The sequence below is a fragment of the Sitophilus oryzae genome, unplaced genomic scaffold (assembly GCF_002938485.1).
Source record: "Sitophilus oryzae breed Bouriz unplaced genomic scaffold, Soryzae_2.0 scaffold_576_pilon_pilon, whole genome shotgun sequence".
NCBI lineage: Eukaryota > Metazoa > Arthropoda > Insecta > Coleoptera > Curculionidae > Sitophilus > Sitophilus oryzae.
Window position 1 is genome coordinate 214000 of NW_022147169.1, and position 18526 is coordinate 232525.

Here is an 18526-nt window from a genome sequence, read left to right on the forward strand (position 1 = left end):
TGTCAATTTCATTTCTCGTGGCGTAGTATCCTGAAAAAGTATATTGATGTTTAGTAAACAATATTACTAGCAAAGCGTAAGAAAATAATATTTATGAACTAATAATTATTGCCGTAGTTTAAAACATGGTAAGCATTATGTCAAATATTCATATGGATTGCCTTTATGCAACCGACAAAATATAAAATAAATTCTGTTAATATGTTAAATCAACAAAAAAATGCTTACAGACATTCAGGTAGGGATGTAAAAATGGTAATTTATTTTTTGTGACATGACATTGTCATTTATGTGTCATTTACGGTCATTTATGGTCATTTACCTTAAATGTAAAAAAATCGCTAGGGAAGTAAAGATAAAGATATATTAACAAATACAAACAAACTTAAACAAAAATCAGTCTTAGTGGTTCTACGTTCACTAAATAAGCTTAAAGGCATAGCTTAGGTATACTTTTAAAATAAAATAATAATATTTAAAAAAAAAATGAAACAAAACACAGCTATATCACACTGAGTAACTAAGGTCCATTTGTTTTCAAAGAAAAAATGGAATAAAGAGATATATATCATAAATTTAAGTCATAAATTTAGGTGAACAAAAAAATAAATGACAAGAGTGTCATAAAAATAAATGACAAGAGTGTCATAAAAATAAATGACAAGAGTGTCATAAAAATAAATGACGTGACCGTCATTTTCATTATGACCGTTACATGACAATGTCAGAAAAATTTGGGGGTTTTCAAAGAAAAAATGAAATAAAGAGATATATATCATAAATTTACGTCATAAATTTAGGTGAACAAAGAAATAAATGACAAGAGTGTCATAAAAATAAATGACGTGACCGTCATTTTCATTTTGACCGTAACATGACAATGTCAGAAAAATTTGGGGGTATTTAGTTTTTTATAATTTGCTCACATCCCTACATACAGGCAAAGTTTTTCTTATAGCAATTGTACTTGTTATTAAAATATACAGTTAAAACTTTTTTTAGTGTAATACACTCGTATGTGTCAAAAACAGTTCTTTATCAACAATGTTTTCTTATTTAGTTCATCCAGGTATTCTGCATATTAGAAGCAAAGCTTTTTATTACATATCTTTATTTATACTTGAATAGCATATGTGCTAAAGTATATTTTAATTCTCTGTAAACTTACACTGACATTTTTTCTAAAACATCATATGCCTAAAATAATCAGCTTCTGAGATATAATTATACAATACAATTGAAAAAATGGTGTCAAAGTTAGCTTGGATATGAAGACCACTGTTATTTTATATAAAAAATTATACGAAGAATGTCATCGATCATCATTTCCAAGTTCACTTTCGCCATTTCCTTTTCTTGATTATACAGTAGTACTGTATTACAGTTGAGGGTTTGGTTGATTATTTTGCAGTACTGTATGTTCAAACGGTTTTCGATCCAGCATACTTTGATATTGATAGTTCAAAATGGTTTTCATGATATAGACCAATTCCCAATATATTCCCCTTAAGATCTCTAATTCAAATTACATTTGTAACCAGACTTACCGCAATATCCTTGGCAATGGATGAAAGTGGTGAAGTCATATTTTCTAAAGGTTCAGTGCTACTCGATGGTCTATATGGTAGTTCTAGATTGTCCTTAAAAACACCTGTGCTAGTAGACGGCAGAGAACTACAATCCATTACAGAGACACTCTGTATTGTATTTGCATGTTCAGAACAAAAGGAATCAGTGGTCTTTCTAGATAGGTCACATTCACTTGCAGCACGACATGAAGTGTTACTTGTAATCTATAAAAAAAGTAATAAATATTCTTAAAATGTATAAAAATTGATCAAAAAATAAAATGTAGTGGTCACGTAACCACTACTTTCAAAAAATTTTCATTTCGCTTATTTAAATCTTAAAATATAATATAGTAAAATATAATAATAAAGTATTGTGACAAAGGCTAAATTATAAAAAATATATATTTTATAATGAACTAGCAGTTTTTTTTAAATTCCCTGTTTATTAATATTTCATATTACTTTGAAACATAAAATATTCTAAATTAGCACTTACCAATATAGGTATAGCAGTTTTCTTTAAATGTAATGAAAAGGGTGATTTTTCATTATCAAATGAATCTTCTTTAAAATGCAAATGACACACGTGAGAATATTTAAAAATATCATCTTTGTTTAAATCCAAAGCTGCTCTCCAAGACTCCCACATCTCATTATTTTTAGGAAATCTAAAATAAATCAGGTATAGGTTAGATATGCAGTAAAAGCTAAAGTAAAAGGCTAGATAAGATAGTAAGTAAAATCTAGATTAGATATACAGACATTAATAACTAAAATAATTTCTAATTTATTATACTGTTTCGTGTCAATAACATCTGAAATAAAAGTGAGAATGAACTCCATATATTTATAAGGAAATTATTCTCTTAATCTAGAAAACTGTAACTGATTTTCCTGCAATTATCAATTTGGATTCCATTAATTTAATAAAAAATTGAAAACGTACTAAATGCTGTCCTGTACAAAGTTAAAACAGAAAACAACATGGCTACTTTAAATTATCAAATTTCATATTACTTACCGAAATAAATGCACATCAGTCTTATCCCGATAGTAATTGGCACTTTTATTATAAATACAGTTTTTTACAACACACCTAGGCATTTTTAAACAATAGTAAGTCCAAATTAAACACAAACAAAGCCACTAGAACGACTGTAAAACACACAGCTGACACAACGAAAATGGCAGAAAATAGAGTCGGTTGACAGCTCATCGGCCCCAGTCGGCGCGTTATTCAAATAAATGTTATTCATTGGTCCGAGCGCTTGGAATCCTGGAGTGGGAAACTGGCAGGATGCGCAGTGGTCTTTGCTACATCTTTAACTTCATAAATCTATGGTTCACGCGTACTTGTCTTCACAGGTTTGTTTTGGACGCGACGTCGCGCTGCTTACTCGCCGCTCTCCTCATCACTCCACTATGTTCTCAGCAAGTCTGCGGATTATAGTGGAGCGGCGATTATATCCTCGCCGCTCCACTATAATCGCAGACTTAGGCTGAGAACATACTGGAGCGGCGAGGATAGAGGATAGCGGAGAGGTTAGCGGCGCGGTTCGTCCTCTTTTAATCGAACTTATGTATTCATATGCAGGTGTGTATAGTGAAAGCGGCGAGGCGAGAGTAGAGGAAGGCGGTACAGATAGCGGTGCTAAGAGAAACAAAAATGTTTGTTTTTAATACCGTCGAGGATCGCGGTCAGGAGGGATCGTCAACATTCGTATAAGTTCGTAGCCACCTGAGGTATAGAAAGACCGAGGAAATAAATGTGTTTTTGTTATCTCCTAGACGTTCACCATGGCAGAAGTACTGATTGGTTTAGTGTATCAATGAAGGGCTTTATGGGACCAAAAAGACAAGAATCATCATAATAGATATATACTAGACAACTACTGTCTGAACTTCTCCTCATATAGTCTCAATTTAAAATAAAGACGACTAAACTCTCCGTTTTCTCTTTGGTCTCTATTAGCGGGATAAACAGACCATCTCCTAATTCTTCTTTGCTGGGAATAATTATGCAAGATACAAAATTTAGCAGCCGTATTTTCGGTAAGAGCTTTAGCTTTCGATTACTTAATCGGACTATTGTCGAATTGCTACAGGAAAATATGTCGCACAATTTTTGCTCTATCTTCTCCGTTTTTACTATAAGTTTTGTAACGCTATCCTCGCCGTTTACCGCGCCGCTATCCTCTTTCCTCGTCGCTACCCTCTTTCCTCGCCGCTCCACTATAATCACAGCCTAAGTCCGTACTTCGCGTCGCGTACGACGTGTAGAAGATAATATCAGATGAAGATTGGTGCCTTCTAACGAACAAACGCACTTTTGTATAGAAGTAACTTGTGTCCAATGATCGTATTTTGATTCCAAAAATATATACTAGTTATATGTCCACAAAATATTGGCACACCCTGTATATTCCATTGTGTATTATACACCAGCGTCTCGAATTCCAAATCTAGACTTCACCAATATTAATTATCCATGGTTGAAAATTGAGAATAAGAATACTTTATTACATCTGCATATACAGGGTGGTCCGAACTGTATTCCGGAAACTTCGGCAGCATATTAGAATACTGCAGAGAAATCTGCAGAATACTGCAGATAAAAATAAGTAAAAAAGTTCGTATAAATGTATGTCCTAGAATGCTTAGTTTCGGAGATACAGGGTGTAAAAGTTTCATTTTTATTCCGATTTTTGCCAAATAATTTTTGAAGTAACGTCAATATTTGGATGAAAATTGGTGTCTGGGAGTTTTTTTCATATGAGAAATTTGATTTTGATGTCAATATGACTCCTATTTGTAGGAGGCGCCACGTACATGTGTTTTAACTGTTTAAAGAGCAATAACTTTTCGTCCGTGCCTGTATAAAACTACTGAGTCAAAAATATACATTTACAACAATTTTTACTTAAAAAAATGTCTTGTTAAAAATCGCTACGAGTAATGGTTCTCGAGATATTTGGAATCGAAATTATCAATACCTGTCATCACTGACATAAATTAAACATTTTGACTAAATAGTTATTATATTGAAATCATAAATTTGAAATGTTTTTGTACCAAATGTTGAACAGAAACTGTTTTATCATCATTTTTTAGAAAAAAGTTTATGATTAATTTAAAAAAATAAAAATTTCCCAAATTTATTATTTCAGTCAAGTAACTATCTACTCAACGCGTGTTTATTGTTTTGTCAATAATGACATGTATGTATTGACTATTTCCATTCGAAATATTTTGAGAACGGTTGCTCGTAGTGATTTTTACCCAGAGACATTTTTTACGTAAAAAGTCACGAAAATTTATATTTTTTGACTGAGTAGTTTTATGCAGGTGTGGACGAAAAGTTATTACTCTTCAAAACAGTTAAAACAGATGTAGGTGGCGCCCCCTACAAATAGGAGTCCTATTGATATCAAAATCAAATTGCTCATACCAAAAAACTCCCAGACACGTATTTTCATCCAAATATTGACGTTACTTTAGAAATTATTTGGAAAAAATCGAAATAAAAATGAAACCTCTACACCCTGTATCTCCGAAACTAAGCATTTTAGGACATACATTTATACGAACTTTTTTATTTATTTTTATCTGCAGAATATACTGCCGAAGTTTCCGGAATACAGTTCGGACCACCCTGTATAGACTCTAGCTTTAAAAAACGTTTGGTACATGAAAAATTATGATTTTTAACTTATTGAAAAAATTGTAGGTTCCATGACGAAAATCACGAAAAGATTAATTTGGCATAACTGTCATATTGGCAGTTTAAAAAGTTCTAGACTTAAAAGAAAAGGGATAGCTATCAAGATATTGATATACAGGGTGTTTCAAAAAAACATGTGCCATGTACCAATTAAGCGAAAATATCAAAAGTATTATTTTCTATCGAAGAAAGTAAAAAAATACCGAGGGTGTCGTATAAAAATCAAAAATTGTAGTAATTTCCGGTGAAACAGGAAGTGACGGAAAACAATTGAACACGTCAATCAATCCTAATTAATTTATGTCATATACTAATATACCAAATCTCGTTTTTGTCTCTGAAAAAATAAAAATGTTATAAGGATAAGCCAGTTTTGAGAAACACCCGGTATAATATTTAGTTAAATGCTCGCTCATATGATGACTTTATCTGTGACTATATGTAATATTTATACAAAAAAAAGTAATTAGAAAATAGACATTAAGACTCGCTTAATACCAAATAATAAGAAAATGCCACTGCCCATTAAGCCATAACATTTTTAAAAATAATTAAACATATCAATATAATGTGCTTTAATATTTCCGAAAGTGTTAGCTATACAGGGTGAGTCTTAAATAAGTGCAAATATTTTCAGGGCTGGTAGATCTCGATAAAAGAAACATATTTTCTCTTTACCGTTTTTCCAATAAGAGTTATTTTACTTTGGAAATTCTAAAAAAAAATATTTTTTTCTTAAATTTTGAGAACCACTGCTGGATCTTTTCTGGGTTTTCTTTTTTGTAAATTTAATTCACTACTTATGTTGCCATATTATGAAGAAATTACGTTTTTTACTGAAAACTAAAAAATTTCTAAAAAAATTCCATATTTTCATTAATATAATCGTGTTTCTCAGATCGAAATATGTATAGTAGCCCTAAAAATATTTGCCCTCACCTTGTATAAAACAATACAGTATTGTAGTATAGGTATAAGATTCATTATAATATATAGACTCATTAAGAACTGTAATATAGAAAATGTATATAGATTATAAACATAATAAAGATTCGTAAAAGGCAAAATAATTATTAAATAAGATTATATTTGTTATTCAATTTTTGTCAACAAATTTAGTACCTATGAAGAATGAAAGAGGAATGAAAGCAAAAATATAAAACTAACTTAATGAAAACATCACGAAATGTACGGTATAAAATAATTGTTAGTATGTATATGATAATACTTAAGTATTTATATAATAAAAACGTATAAAATGTAGAATTGTTTTTTTATTATCGAGTTGATATAATATCAGAGTAACGGTGTTCATACACCGTATTCATAAACGGTGTTCTGGAATCCATACTACAGATGGTAAAGCAAAAGATATACAAAGATCTTCAAAGAGAAAATCTAATAATATCAAATTAATAAAAACGCAATCACGAATATAATATAAATATTATATAACTTTTTTTTCAAGTACTTGAAATTTTTAAACTTTTAAGGTGAAATTTTGATCAGCATCAAAAATGAAAAATTATTATGATGTTTGATGAAGCGTTACTAGATCAAAATGTTGATTGCCTCAAGAGCATTTTGCGTCAATTGATTGCTTCTTCAAAATACCTCCATTACCTGAAGAAACAGTTGATACCATTGCTGTATATTTTGAATGCTTGGGCAATGAAGTAATTACTGTAAGGGTTTAAACGTATAAAATATCAAACTGCCACATATATCCACTGCTCACAGTTTTTGACATAGCCAAAAGTCATTCTTAGTGAGACACCTGGTACAATATAGAATGTAGAATGTTTAGGAGGGTAGTTAATCACCGCGACCTTACAGGTCTATTGTGTGTTCTCATTTCTTGAGTTATAACTCGTTAAAACTCATCATTCAGTCTCAGGGCTTTAACAAAAGCCAGTATCTGAGACCGCTCTACAGAGACCAGCTTTCCATCCTCGACATCAGTGATAAGGTGTTCTGGTGTTTCCCCATTTTCCACACAGAATCTGCATTTGCGGTTGTTTCTCAGCTTCAGCCTACTGAGGTGTTCGTTGAGGAGACAGTGTCCTGTTAGAAACTCCGTGACAATCCGAATATTGCTCTTACTTAAATCTAGGAAAATCTTTGAATTTTCTCGGTCGTAAGTTCTGATGAACTTTTTCAAATGTCTTAGACCGTTGGAGGGTACTCATTCCAGGTTACGGATGGAGTCTTCCAGGTTTTTTCAGTTCCGCTTTCAGTTGTAGAGCCCGGTACAATGCTCTGTCCTGAAATTGTCCTGAAAAATCTAAAATAGCTGTAACTCTTGAGTATAAGCTACAAAGTACTGTAAATTTTAAACGCCAAATTGTCGAATATATTTGAGTCTGTATTTCTCGTTGGCGCATGGCGGAAAAATATCCAAACATTGTCCTGTTTCTGACGAAACTGTATACCTAATTTGATATGATATCAGGTTAAAGCACAGTCCGACCCAAAAATATCGATATATTTTCTCATTCCTTGAAACGATCTACAAATTTTCTCCTCCAGCTCTAAAATTATATTAATGTTTTTTTTTAATATTAGTGCAAATGCAAGAGCAATTACTGTTCTTGTTAAAGACGGTCCCACACGATGTGGTAAACACCTTCCAACGTTGAACACACGAACATTGGCCACATAGTGTAGGCATACAGAGATGAAATCCATGTATATGTTACAGTAAAAGTTGAAAATCAGTGATTGTTAACAATGACTAGTGAAAGCTCACATTCACTGATTGGCTAAGACTACGCCAGTAAAAGTTCAACAGCTATTTTTAAAACCAACTTTTACTGTGAATGGCATTTTACTGGCATTCCCTGGACGATAGCAGTGGGATTGAAAGATTAAGTTAGTGCGATTGCCACATGTTCTAAAATATAAGGATAAACAAGGATAAGTTAAATAATAGGCAATATAAGGATAACATTAAATTGGGCTAAACGTTGGCAATGTTGACAGACATCTGGCGTAAATTCGCTTTGTTTTTTGTGGTTATGTATAATTGTTTTGTTATCGATGTAAAGTGCTTTGAGGTATTTTATTTCCTCTATGGAAGAAATTTTCTGTGAAAAATTAAGGTGAACTAGGCACTCGCTAGAATGTAATAGTGCTTGTTTTTCATTTTTGCAATATAATGAAGAGAAAGCAAAAGTTAAGTGTTCAAGATAAAAAGATATTAAGGAACCTAGTGACTATGAATGTTTTGATATGCTTGAAGTAGCGGGTTAGAAAAAACTAATAACTCCGGTTGAAGAAAATTCGGGCATACTTTAGTTTATCCACGATAAAGAACTTTATTAAAAAACCTTGTACGAATAATAATAATATTATATTTAATTTAAATAAATATAATAAAAATTAAAATAAATATAATATTATATTTATGAATGTTTTTTTTAATTGTTTTGTACGCTTTAAAATATATTCTATCGTTTCCCTTTTAATATTTCGAAAGTTATGTCGTTATTTTCTACAATTTTTAATAAATATACTAAAACAGTAAATTGTCTTAAAATGACAATTTACCTGGATCTGGATTATATCTGGATCAGCTTGAATATTGAGGTGATCCAATATTCTTAAAAGTTTTATTTGTTCTAACTTCCACCAACATTCTTCCTCACCACACTCTCCCTGTACAATAGAATAACTTTTACTGACAACCATTAGTAAATGTTAGAAATTACTAGGAAAAGTTGACAAATCTCTTTAAAGTACCACATTCACTGGTCCAATACGTAATTGCTAGCATTTCCTAGTGAATGTTAACAATCACTGAATTTCCGACTTTCAGTGTAACATATACAACATTGGACATATACCGTCTCTTGGTAGTAATTTTTAGTAAGGAACTTCCAACGTTGGAAGCATCGTTTGGTACGCTCCTACTATTTTACGAAGAATCAGTAGCAGTCTTGCGTTTAATGTCATACTGCAGAAAACCTACAAACATGTTCATATTTTCCAGAAGGTTTGTTTCTCCATCATCATCATAATAATAATTCTTCACTTAATTCTCACTTCATTCAACCATTTCCAATTATGATGTAGCCTCCCTTACATATTTAGATACTCTCTTTTGTAGTTGGGGCCATTGTTGTCTATTGTTGACTATGCGGGCCCAAGGTACCCCTGCTAACTTTCTAATACCATGATCCCATATCAGATTTGGGTTTCTTGTGGGTCTTTTAATTCCTGTTGTAATTTTTGCGATCCATCTGTTGTCACTCCATTACCACTTGAAGGATTGATTTCTGTGGATGACATCAACTACCTAGGTCTTTTGTCTTAACCACTGTATTATTTTACGGTATTCTTGGTTATTACCAGCAAAGTTCGTTCCATTGAGCGTTGTGCGACCTGCAGTTTCCTTATAATGTCCGTTTTAAGTGTCCAGTTTTCGTATGCATAGGCCACGACTGGTAGTACAGATTGGTCGAATGTTTTCTTCATTAGATAAAGTGGCACTCGAGATTTAAATATGATTGAGTTTCTTCCATAAGAACACCATGCTAACTTAATTCTTCTGTTGATTTCTGGTAGTAGAGATACCCAGCTCTGTATTAGATGTCCCAAATATGTATATGTATATCCTTCTACTTCTTCGAGTGTTGTGTTACTAATTAGAATGTCTTTTCTGTCTACTAGTTCGTTGTACATTACTTTAGTTTTTGCTAAATTCATTTTGAGATCTACATTATTGCTGGCTGTTTTAGTTCGTTAATTTGTGCTTGTAGTTCTTCAGGATTATTAGCAATTAAGGTACGTCATCAGCTAATCTTAGATAGTTAAGATATTCCCCGTCTATTTCTATTCCTTTGTTGATCCAGTCCAGTTGACGAAAGATTTCTTCTAGTGTTGCTGTAAACAGCTTTGGTGATATCGGGCCCCCTGTCGTACTCCTGTAACAGTTGGCAACTCTGGGGTTGTTTTATCTATCATTACTCTTGCTTTGGCTTCTTTGTACTGAGAGCTTCTATAATTGCCTTAGTATATTGAGTCGAAAGCCTTCTCAGTCTATAAAGGCTAACTATAAAGGCAAAACCGAACTATAAAGGCGAAACCGCTTCTAAAGCCTTGCTTCTTGCTTGTTCTCGGGGTTGTGTAGAGCTTAGCGTGTTCTATATTCTGTTGTTGATTATTTTTTGTTTCATATATCGGCAATCATTTCTTACTCATTGTATCTGAAATTACTTATCGAGTTAATCCCAAGATAATAAGTTCTCTAACAAGTTTACCGAAAGTGATACTTTTCATTTTTGGGAACGACTAATTTCTGATTTCATTTAAAGACAGCATATAGCCATCCACCATCTACTATTTCTTTTCGTTGCAACAATTTTGCGCAACAAAAAGTTATCATTTATTATATTATCCATTATTTGCACTACATTTCTACAAATGTAGTGCTAACTTTACGCTCAATGCTAGAACAAACGTTCACCCCATCGTGTAGGAGACACAATTGCCAATTGCAATATGCCGAAAAATGTGTCAAATGTTGGTTACAATGTTGGAACCAACGTTGAACGCATCGTGTAGGACCGGCTTAAGTAAAATGGGACTTCCCAATATTTATGTTTTCGGTTAAAAATTAAATTCTGTAATGATAAACTATTGACATCAGTGCTTCTTTGAATTTCAAACATGGAGCCAGTGAATTTTGACGGTCTCGATAATCATAAATATCCGTATAAACTAAATGGAATGGAATTTCGTGAAATTAATATTGAATATTATGGGAATCTGATAAAAGCACAGGATGATCTAATTAAGAGACAGAAAAAAATAATCGATGGGCTTTCAGGTATTTTATTTAATATTTAGTGTAAACCATCCAATTATTGGCAATTTAAAGACATACGATTATATTTTTTCTAACTGAATCTGTAATTATTATATTTTCTTTGTCCGGATCTTGTTAATCTACTCTACTATAATTAATTTTAATGAAACAATATCCAGTTTTCTTTGTTTTCAATCGGAAATGTTTGCTTTTTTTATTGTTTTTGCAGCATTGTCATTTTGCTAGTTATTGGCATACCTATCTAGTAACTGGCATTGTTATTTTGCAAGTAATTGGTATTTTAAGCTAGTCATTGATACATATACAAAGAATTCATCTGTGAAGGGATAAATCGGTTAGTTAGTTGCAAATTCTCTCAAATTTTGAAGGGATTGAAACTCGTATAAAATCTCGGTAGATTTTCGGTAAAAAATTCGAGATGGAGAACGAAAAAAGTAGCCTTATTGGGTTTCTGTATGCTAGAAATTAAAAAAAATATATCAAAAATATAAGTCGATCTAAGTGGATAAAAAAAAACAAAAATTATATCCTTACTTCGTGAACTTCCTGAAAAAAATGAGAAATTTTAAAAATTATCTGCGAATGAATATTTCAAATTCTTGTTAAAAAGTTTGGTTTGGCAAGGATGCAAGCTCATGATAAGCTTGCATCTTTACGTTTTTGTTTAAGTAACTTTTATCTCTTATTTTCCCTAAACATCATCATCATCATTGCCAATAATCGCTGAGAGTATTTAACATGCATCAGAAGATGGTCACGCAAGGCGTTTAATTTCATGAGCTTTTCTGTGATTGAAAAGCCCCATACGTGATGTTATGTTTCTTCCGCACTCCGGACATTCAAAAATCTCACAATTACTTTGTTGTCTCTTTTTGGTGGTCATTGTTAACTGAGTTTACAATTCTTCTTCATTGCGTTTTGTTTTACGCTGGTCCCATCCCTCCCCTCCATATTAATAAATAAAAAGTAGTTTTATCAATAATTTTTCTCCAAATCACAAATTCGAGATAGATGTGGTTCTGTGGGGGATGCGTTATTACGGCCCGTATTTAAGACATTTCGATTTTTCTTTTTCGATATTGTATTTTCAGTTAAAAATTGTTTTTTGCTCACTATAGCACATAAAGGTATATGTAATTCAAATATAAATTGCCTAAAATTTCAAAAATTATCCTTCAACTTACTTTAAGTTTTCTTTTTGTATTTATTATGAAAGCCAGTTTAATAATAAAATATAATAATAAAAATAGGTACGTAAAAACTATTGTGAATATACACACCATTATACGTATACAGGGTTGTTCACCACATACGACACGGAGTATTGTAGCTAAACCATTAGATTTTTACAAATTGTAAGTTTTGGGTTCGTTGAAGGACTATTAGAGCAACAATTTAAATATATTTATACAAGATACAGAGTGTCCCAAATAAATAAAAAATATCAAAGTTGAATTTTTTTAAATGGATCCCCCCGTATATTATTACATTTTTAGTTTGTACGATTAAAATAAAGGTAAATTTTATAAAGGTTTATTATACTTAAACCTTACCGTTTTTGAAATATTTTAAATTTTGTGAAATTGCAGTCAAAATTTTAGGGCTTCATTTCTCCAAGGGTATCAAAGGTTTTAATACTAAATATTTACTGAAACTTATTTATTGATCAGTTATTGTGTTGCAATAATAAAAATTATACTACCTTATACAGAGTGTCTAAAATTTTATTTTAAATAATTATTAGCTTTAAACGGCAATAACTTGTTTAATTTAAACGGACCACCCTGTGTATTTTATGAGAATCAGATGCACAATTTAATTGTCTATCAAATTGTATTATACCATGTTTTACCTATCTCTTCAAGTTTCCGTAGAAAATGCATTTTCTTGTAATTTAGAACTCATTTATCAATATACCCATGGAATACTGACATTTTAAATTATTTTTAAAGATATACCAAATTTTTAAAGAGTACAGGTATTAATATTGTCGATTCGATATAGTTTGTTTATTTCATTAAAAAATAAAAAAACTGCTTAAATATTTGTTACAGAGAACCAATTAATATGAATCCAGTATTCAAACTACATTAAATTGACTGTTTGCGTTGATTAATAATAATTACTCCAAATACTAAAAAACTGAATTTTGTATGTGTATTAGACAGTGGGGTAAAAACTAACACCTTAAAAATGATATTTCATTTTTTGACAAATGCTTATTTATAACAACAGAGACATTCATTTTCATAACTTATATATATATATTGACTTTTGATTCAAATCCACATTTATTTAGAATAATTTATTAACGAACATAATTAAGTATGTAATTAATTAGTATTTGGGCGGAAATAATGGTGGTCTATTAAATTAATGGTATACTCTTTTATAAAGATTTAAATAATTTTCTTTGTGCATACAAATGGGCTAGTAATATTATCATTTTGCTAAAAACGATAATATTACTAGCCTGTATATTTTGTAGATTTATTGCTTTAAAAACAATCTAAAATGTCAGTATTCCGTGGGTGTGTTGATAAATGAGGTTTAAATTATAAGAAAATGAATTTTCTACGAAAACTTGAAGGGATAGATAAAAAGTGGTATAATACAATTTGATAGACAATTAAATTGCGCATCTGATTCTCCTAAAATATACGAGGCGTTCCATTTAAATTAAACAAGTTATTGCCGTTTAAATCTAGAAATAATTTAAAATAAATTTTTAGACACTCTGTATGAAGTAGTATTATTTTTATTATTGCAACTAAATATCTGATCAATAAATAGACTTCAGTAAATATTTAGTATTAAAAACTTTGATACCCTTGGAGAAATGAAGCCTTAAAATTTTGACTGCAATTTCACAAAATTGAAAATATTTAAAAAACGGTAAGGCTTAAGTGTGATAAACCTTAGTCAAATTTACCTTTATTTTAATCGTAGAAACTAAAAATATAATAATATACAGGGTGTTCCATTTAAAAAAATACAACTTTGATATTTTTTATTTATTTGGGACACTCTGTATCTTGTAAAAATATTTTTAAATTGTAGCCCTAATAGTCCTTCAACGACTCCAAAACTTACAATTTGTAAAAATCTAATTATTTGGCTACAATACTCCGTGTCGTATGTGGTGAACAACCTTGTATTATTTATGTATTTTAATATACAGGGTGCTACAAATTCGAGGTACAAGCATTGGTATCTCGTTAACCGTAATGTGGTAAAATATTGAATTAGGAAAATCAAATACAATAAAGTAATAAAAAATAATATAAAATAAATATAATATAAATTGCCAAATACAACATCACATGGATGCAGAAAGCTGTTATTCTAAGCACCGTAGCAGTTATACGACAAGTTGTTTCTCCTAGACGACCAATGCAGTGGCTCTTGACTATACAGGGTGCTACAAATTCGAGGTACGAGCATTGGTATCTCGGTAACCGTAAGAGATACGAACATGGTTAAATTGGGGCAAAGTTGGGCTTTTGGATGTTAAGGATTGCTGAGTTTTTGATTTCTTTTTGAAAATCAATTTTATTTTTTCCAGTCGTTACTATTTAGAAAATCAGAAAACTAATTGCACATTCTCATAGCCACTTTATTAGGACAATTAACAAAGTTAAAAATGATATTTTTAAATTGCTGACCTGAATTATTATTTATTTGAATCTTCCAATTGGCTCGGTTTTCCTTATTCAATGTTAATTCGCGCTGATCAATATTGTTGCGATGAAGATAATCAGATTAAATAATTTAAAAAACCAGAGTCGGACTTGAAATTATTTTAAAAAATAATTAAATAGTTTTGTTGTTGTTAAGCTACCCAAAACAAAAAAAAGTATAAAGTGTGCATATCATTGTACTCAGGAGACCGAGTTCTTTCAAAACCTGAAATAAAAAATGCAGGTCTGTATATAAAAAAATTAAGTTGGCCTCTGTATCTCACAAATTCTCAGCTAATTTGAAAATCTAAAAATATTATCAGATAGCCCTAATAAAGTGGCTATTAGAATGGGCAATTAGTTTTTTTGATTTTCTAAAAAGTAACGACAGAAAAAAATAAAATTTATTTTTCAAAAAATCCGTTTTTTCCAAAAAAACTCAGCAATGCTTGAAATTTTTAAAACGTTTTTGATGGCATCTTGGTGAACATCCCAGAGCGCAACTTTGCCCCAATTTAACCATGTTCGTATCTATTACGGTTACCGAGATACCAATGCTCGTACCTCGAACTTGTAGCACCCTGTATGTCTGGGCAAATGCATCTAACATAACCGCTATTAAGTGAGAAAAAAAAAATTAAAATAAAAAAAATAATTTACCCAGAAGAGATGGATTAAAAATGGTGGAGCAATATAATGGCCAGCGAGGGTCCTGCATCTACTGTGGAACGGGGATTATTACTTTACTTCATTTGAAGACTACACGGGAAAAACGGACTAAGTCCAAATAAAATGAAAATTGAGATATCACTGCCATCGTATATCCATTAAGTGTCCGTTCCAAAATAGGAATAATGTAACGCTGAAATAATAATCTAAGTCCACTAAAATCAGCGATTAAAATATTAATACTTTGGAAAAGCGATCTAAGTCCACGTGAATTCACGGAAGACCGATCCAAGTCCATATTTAATGTTTGTAAACATATCAACGCATACAAAACGAATGAAAATAGCTATACCTATATTCAGCACCACAACAACTTTATGCTGACCTAATTCCTTTGCCCAAACTCAAGTATGAGCAGTTACAATCTTTGAAAAAGTTCGTAGATGAATCTCTGCAAGACTACTACACAAATTTGCCTTGGGCGTCAAACAATGCTTATCTAAAGGATGCAGATATGGTGAGTAATATCAATTAAACTATATTGCTTTTATTTCTGCCTGAGAAAAGAAGTCTGATTATGTCTATTGTGTCACTAGTTTTAAATTCAAAGAAATTAAATTCTGGAAATGTTCTACTGGAACCATAAGGGAACTGTCTAGTAGTGTAGTTTCATTTTATCAGAAATAAATCGCCATTCCTAAGTAAAAAATAATCTAATGCTAATAATATTAATAAAAAAATGATGAAAAAAATAAGAAATAAATAAAAAAATATTTAGAAAATATAATAACAACAATACAATAAAGCACCACCAAATAAAAATGAGAATAAAAACATATTTTTCTCTTTATTCCAGCACGAGTAATCCTCGGAGTAACCACATACAGAATTATTCCATATGGACTTGGATCACTTTTCCATTGAACCAAGCGAATACGACTTTTATTTTATCTAACAAATTTGCTACATTTTATTTTTTTTTCCTTTAGTCTTTAAAGTTTCAAAATCTCAAAAGTAAGAAAGTGTGACTTAGATCGTTTTTCCCCTGTAGTCTTCATTTGTAAAAGCGAAATCAATACACGTCAATATTTACAACAAAGAGTATAAAATGCATTCGAAAGTATAAGAAGATCTGTTGAAAGGGCTATAAGTACATAAAATTAAAGAAAAATAAATTTGTGAAATGGGAAGGTGGCAATCCTTTCGAACATTAGAAACTAGTCTGTAGAGTTGATTTATTTATAATAATTGCGATTAACATTATTCATATTATTAGATCGCACATTGAGATTTCAAATTCATAATTAAAAAAAGTTAAAAATAATGTCTTCAAATTGCTGACCTGGATATTATATTTTTCTTGACTTGAAATTATTTTAATATTAAATAGTTATTTATATTGTTGTTAAAGTACTCAAAACAAAAAAAAATAAAGTATAAAGCATATCGTTGTACTCAAGATACTGAATTCTTTCAAACCCTGATATAAAAAATACAGGTCCGTATTTCAAAGAAATAAGTTGACCTATGTATCTCCGAAACTATTAGCTAATTTGAAAATCTAAAAATACTTTCAGGATAAAGTGGCTATGAGAATGTGCAATTAATTTTTCGATTTTTTAAAAAGTTACGGTAGGAAAAAATAAAATTAATTTTCAAAAAAAAAGTTTTTTTCAAAAAACTCAGCAATCCTTGAAATTTTTGCAACTTTTTGAGCATGTTAGCGAACATCCTAAAGCTCAAATTTGCCCCAATTCAACCATCTTCTATCTATTACGGTTTTCGAGATACCAATAATTTTTTAGCATCTTGTATACAGAAACAAAAATATAAAACTAGGTTTTTCTTTGTTTCAGACCACGAGCCACCAAAAAGATCCACTAAATGCGCAATATTGACCTTAATATCCTTTTTTATGCTGTCCTTGCTTATCACTGTCGTCGTCGTTTTAATAGTGAGACATACCATTTTAAAGGAATCTTTTACTGTCCAACCAACAAACCCTAACACAACGGAATTCATTTTTTCTCACCCTGTATATTCTAAATCCAACTGGGGTGGACTTGCAGAGAAAGGACAATTGAATCCTTTGTCCAATAATATTTCTTTGGTTATAATCAGTCATTCTTATACTAAAGAATGTCACAACTTTACTGAATGTGCAGAGACTGTGCAAAAAATACAGCACAAATTTTTTAAAAAAGATTTTGATATTGGTTATAATTTCTTGATTGGTCTGGAGGGAGGTATATACGTTGGACGGGGTTGGACAAACGAGAACCATCTAAGATCGAAGAGTTTAAACATTTGCTTTATCGGTGATTTTAACCAAATAGAGTTAAGTAAACGGGCATCTGAAGCAGGCAAAGATTTAATCAAGTATGGGTTAAGTGAGGGAAAAATTAGTGACGATTTTCGATTGGTTGGTGAGAGGCAAACATCTCCTTTGTTGTTCGGTCCTGGTGTCAATGTGGCTAAAGAAATAGCAAAGTGGCCGAATTTTTATGAGGGTTCTGTCTTATAAATTGCGTTAAAACTTGTTATATTAGTACGTAGAAAATTAATAAGAATAAATAAACTTGTACAGTTAATGATAGTGAATTAAATTCAGATATAACGGAAGTTTATATTTTTTTGAAATTAATTTATAGAAAAATTTAAAGAATTAAGTTCATACTATACACATATTCAATATGACGGCACTTCCTGAAATACCCGAAGTTAACAACAACTTTACTTATTTTAAATAGGAACCCCCATTTTTTATTACATATTTAAATTCGCTGTAAAATTTTATGAATTTTGATGCCAAACACTTTATAGGGTTGTTCACCACATACGACGCGGAGTATTGTAGCTAAACTCTTTGAGATTTTTGCAAAAAGTTTTGGGTTCGTTGAAGGACTATTAGAGCTACAATTTAAAAATATTTTTTAAATTGTAGAGTAGCCCAAATAAATAAAAAATATCGTATGTTGCAGTATATATGTTGCAGTAATAAAAATTGTACTACCTTATACAGAGTGTCTAAAACTTTATTTTAAATAATAACTAG

The 18526-nt window shown here is 30.9% G+C and overlaps 1 protein-coding gene across 2 annotated transcripts in view; it reads left to right on the forward strand.

The window, feature by feature from the left end:
* The window catches only part of LOC115887466 (peptidoglycan-recognition protein SC1a/b-like), a 125575-nt gene that overhangs the window by 95732 nt on the left and 11317 nt on the right, over positions 1–18526 (forward strand). The window contains exon 3 of one of the 2 annotated variants that reach the window (XM_030906902.1): positions 17328–18275. The exons of the other annotated variant lie outside the window; for it this stretch is intronic. Coding sequence (XP_030762762.1) covers positions 17328–17995 — 668 coding nt within the window. The 3' untranslated portion in view covers positions 17996–18275. Of the gene's footprint in view, positions 1–17327; positions 18276–18526 lie in introns of those variants that run through there. 2 annotated transcript variants of the gene reach the window in all.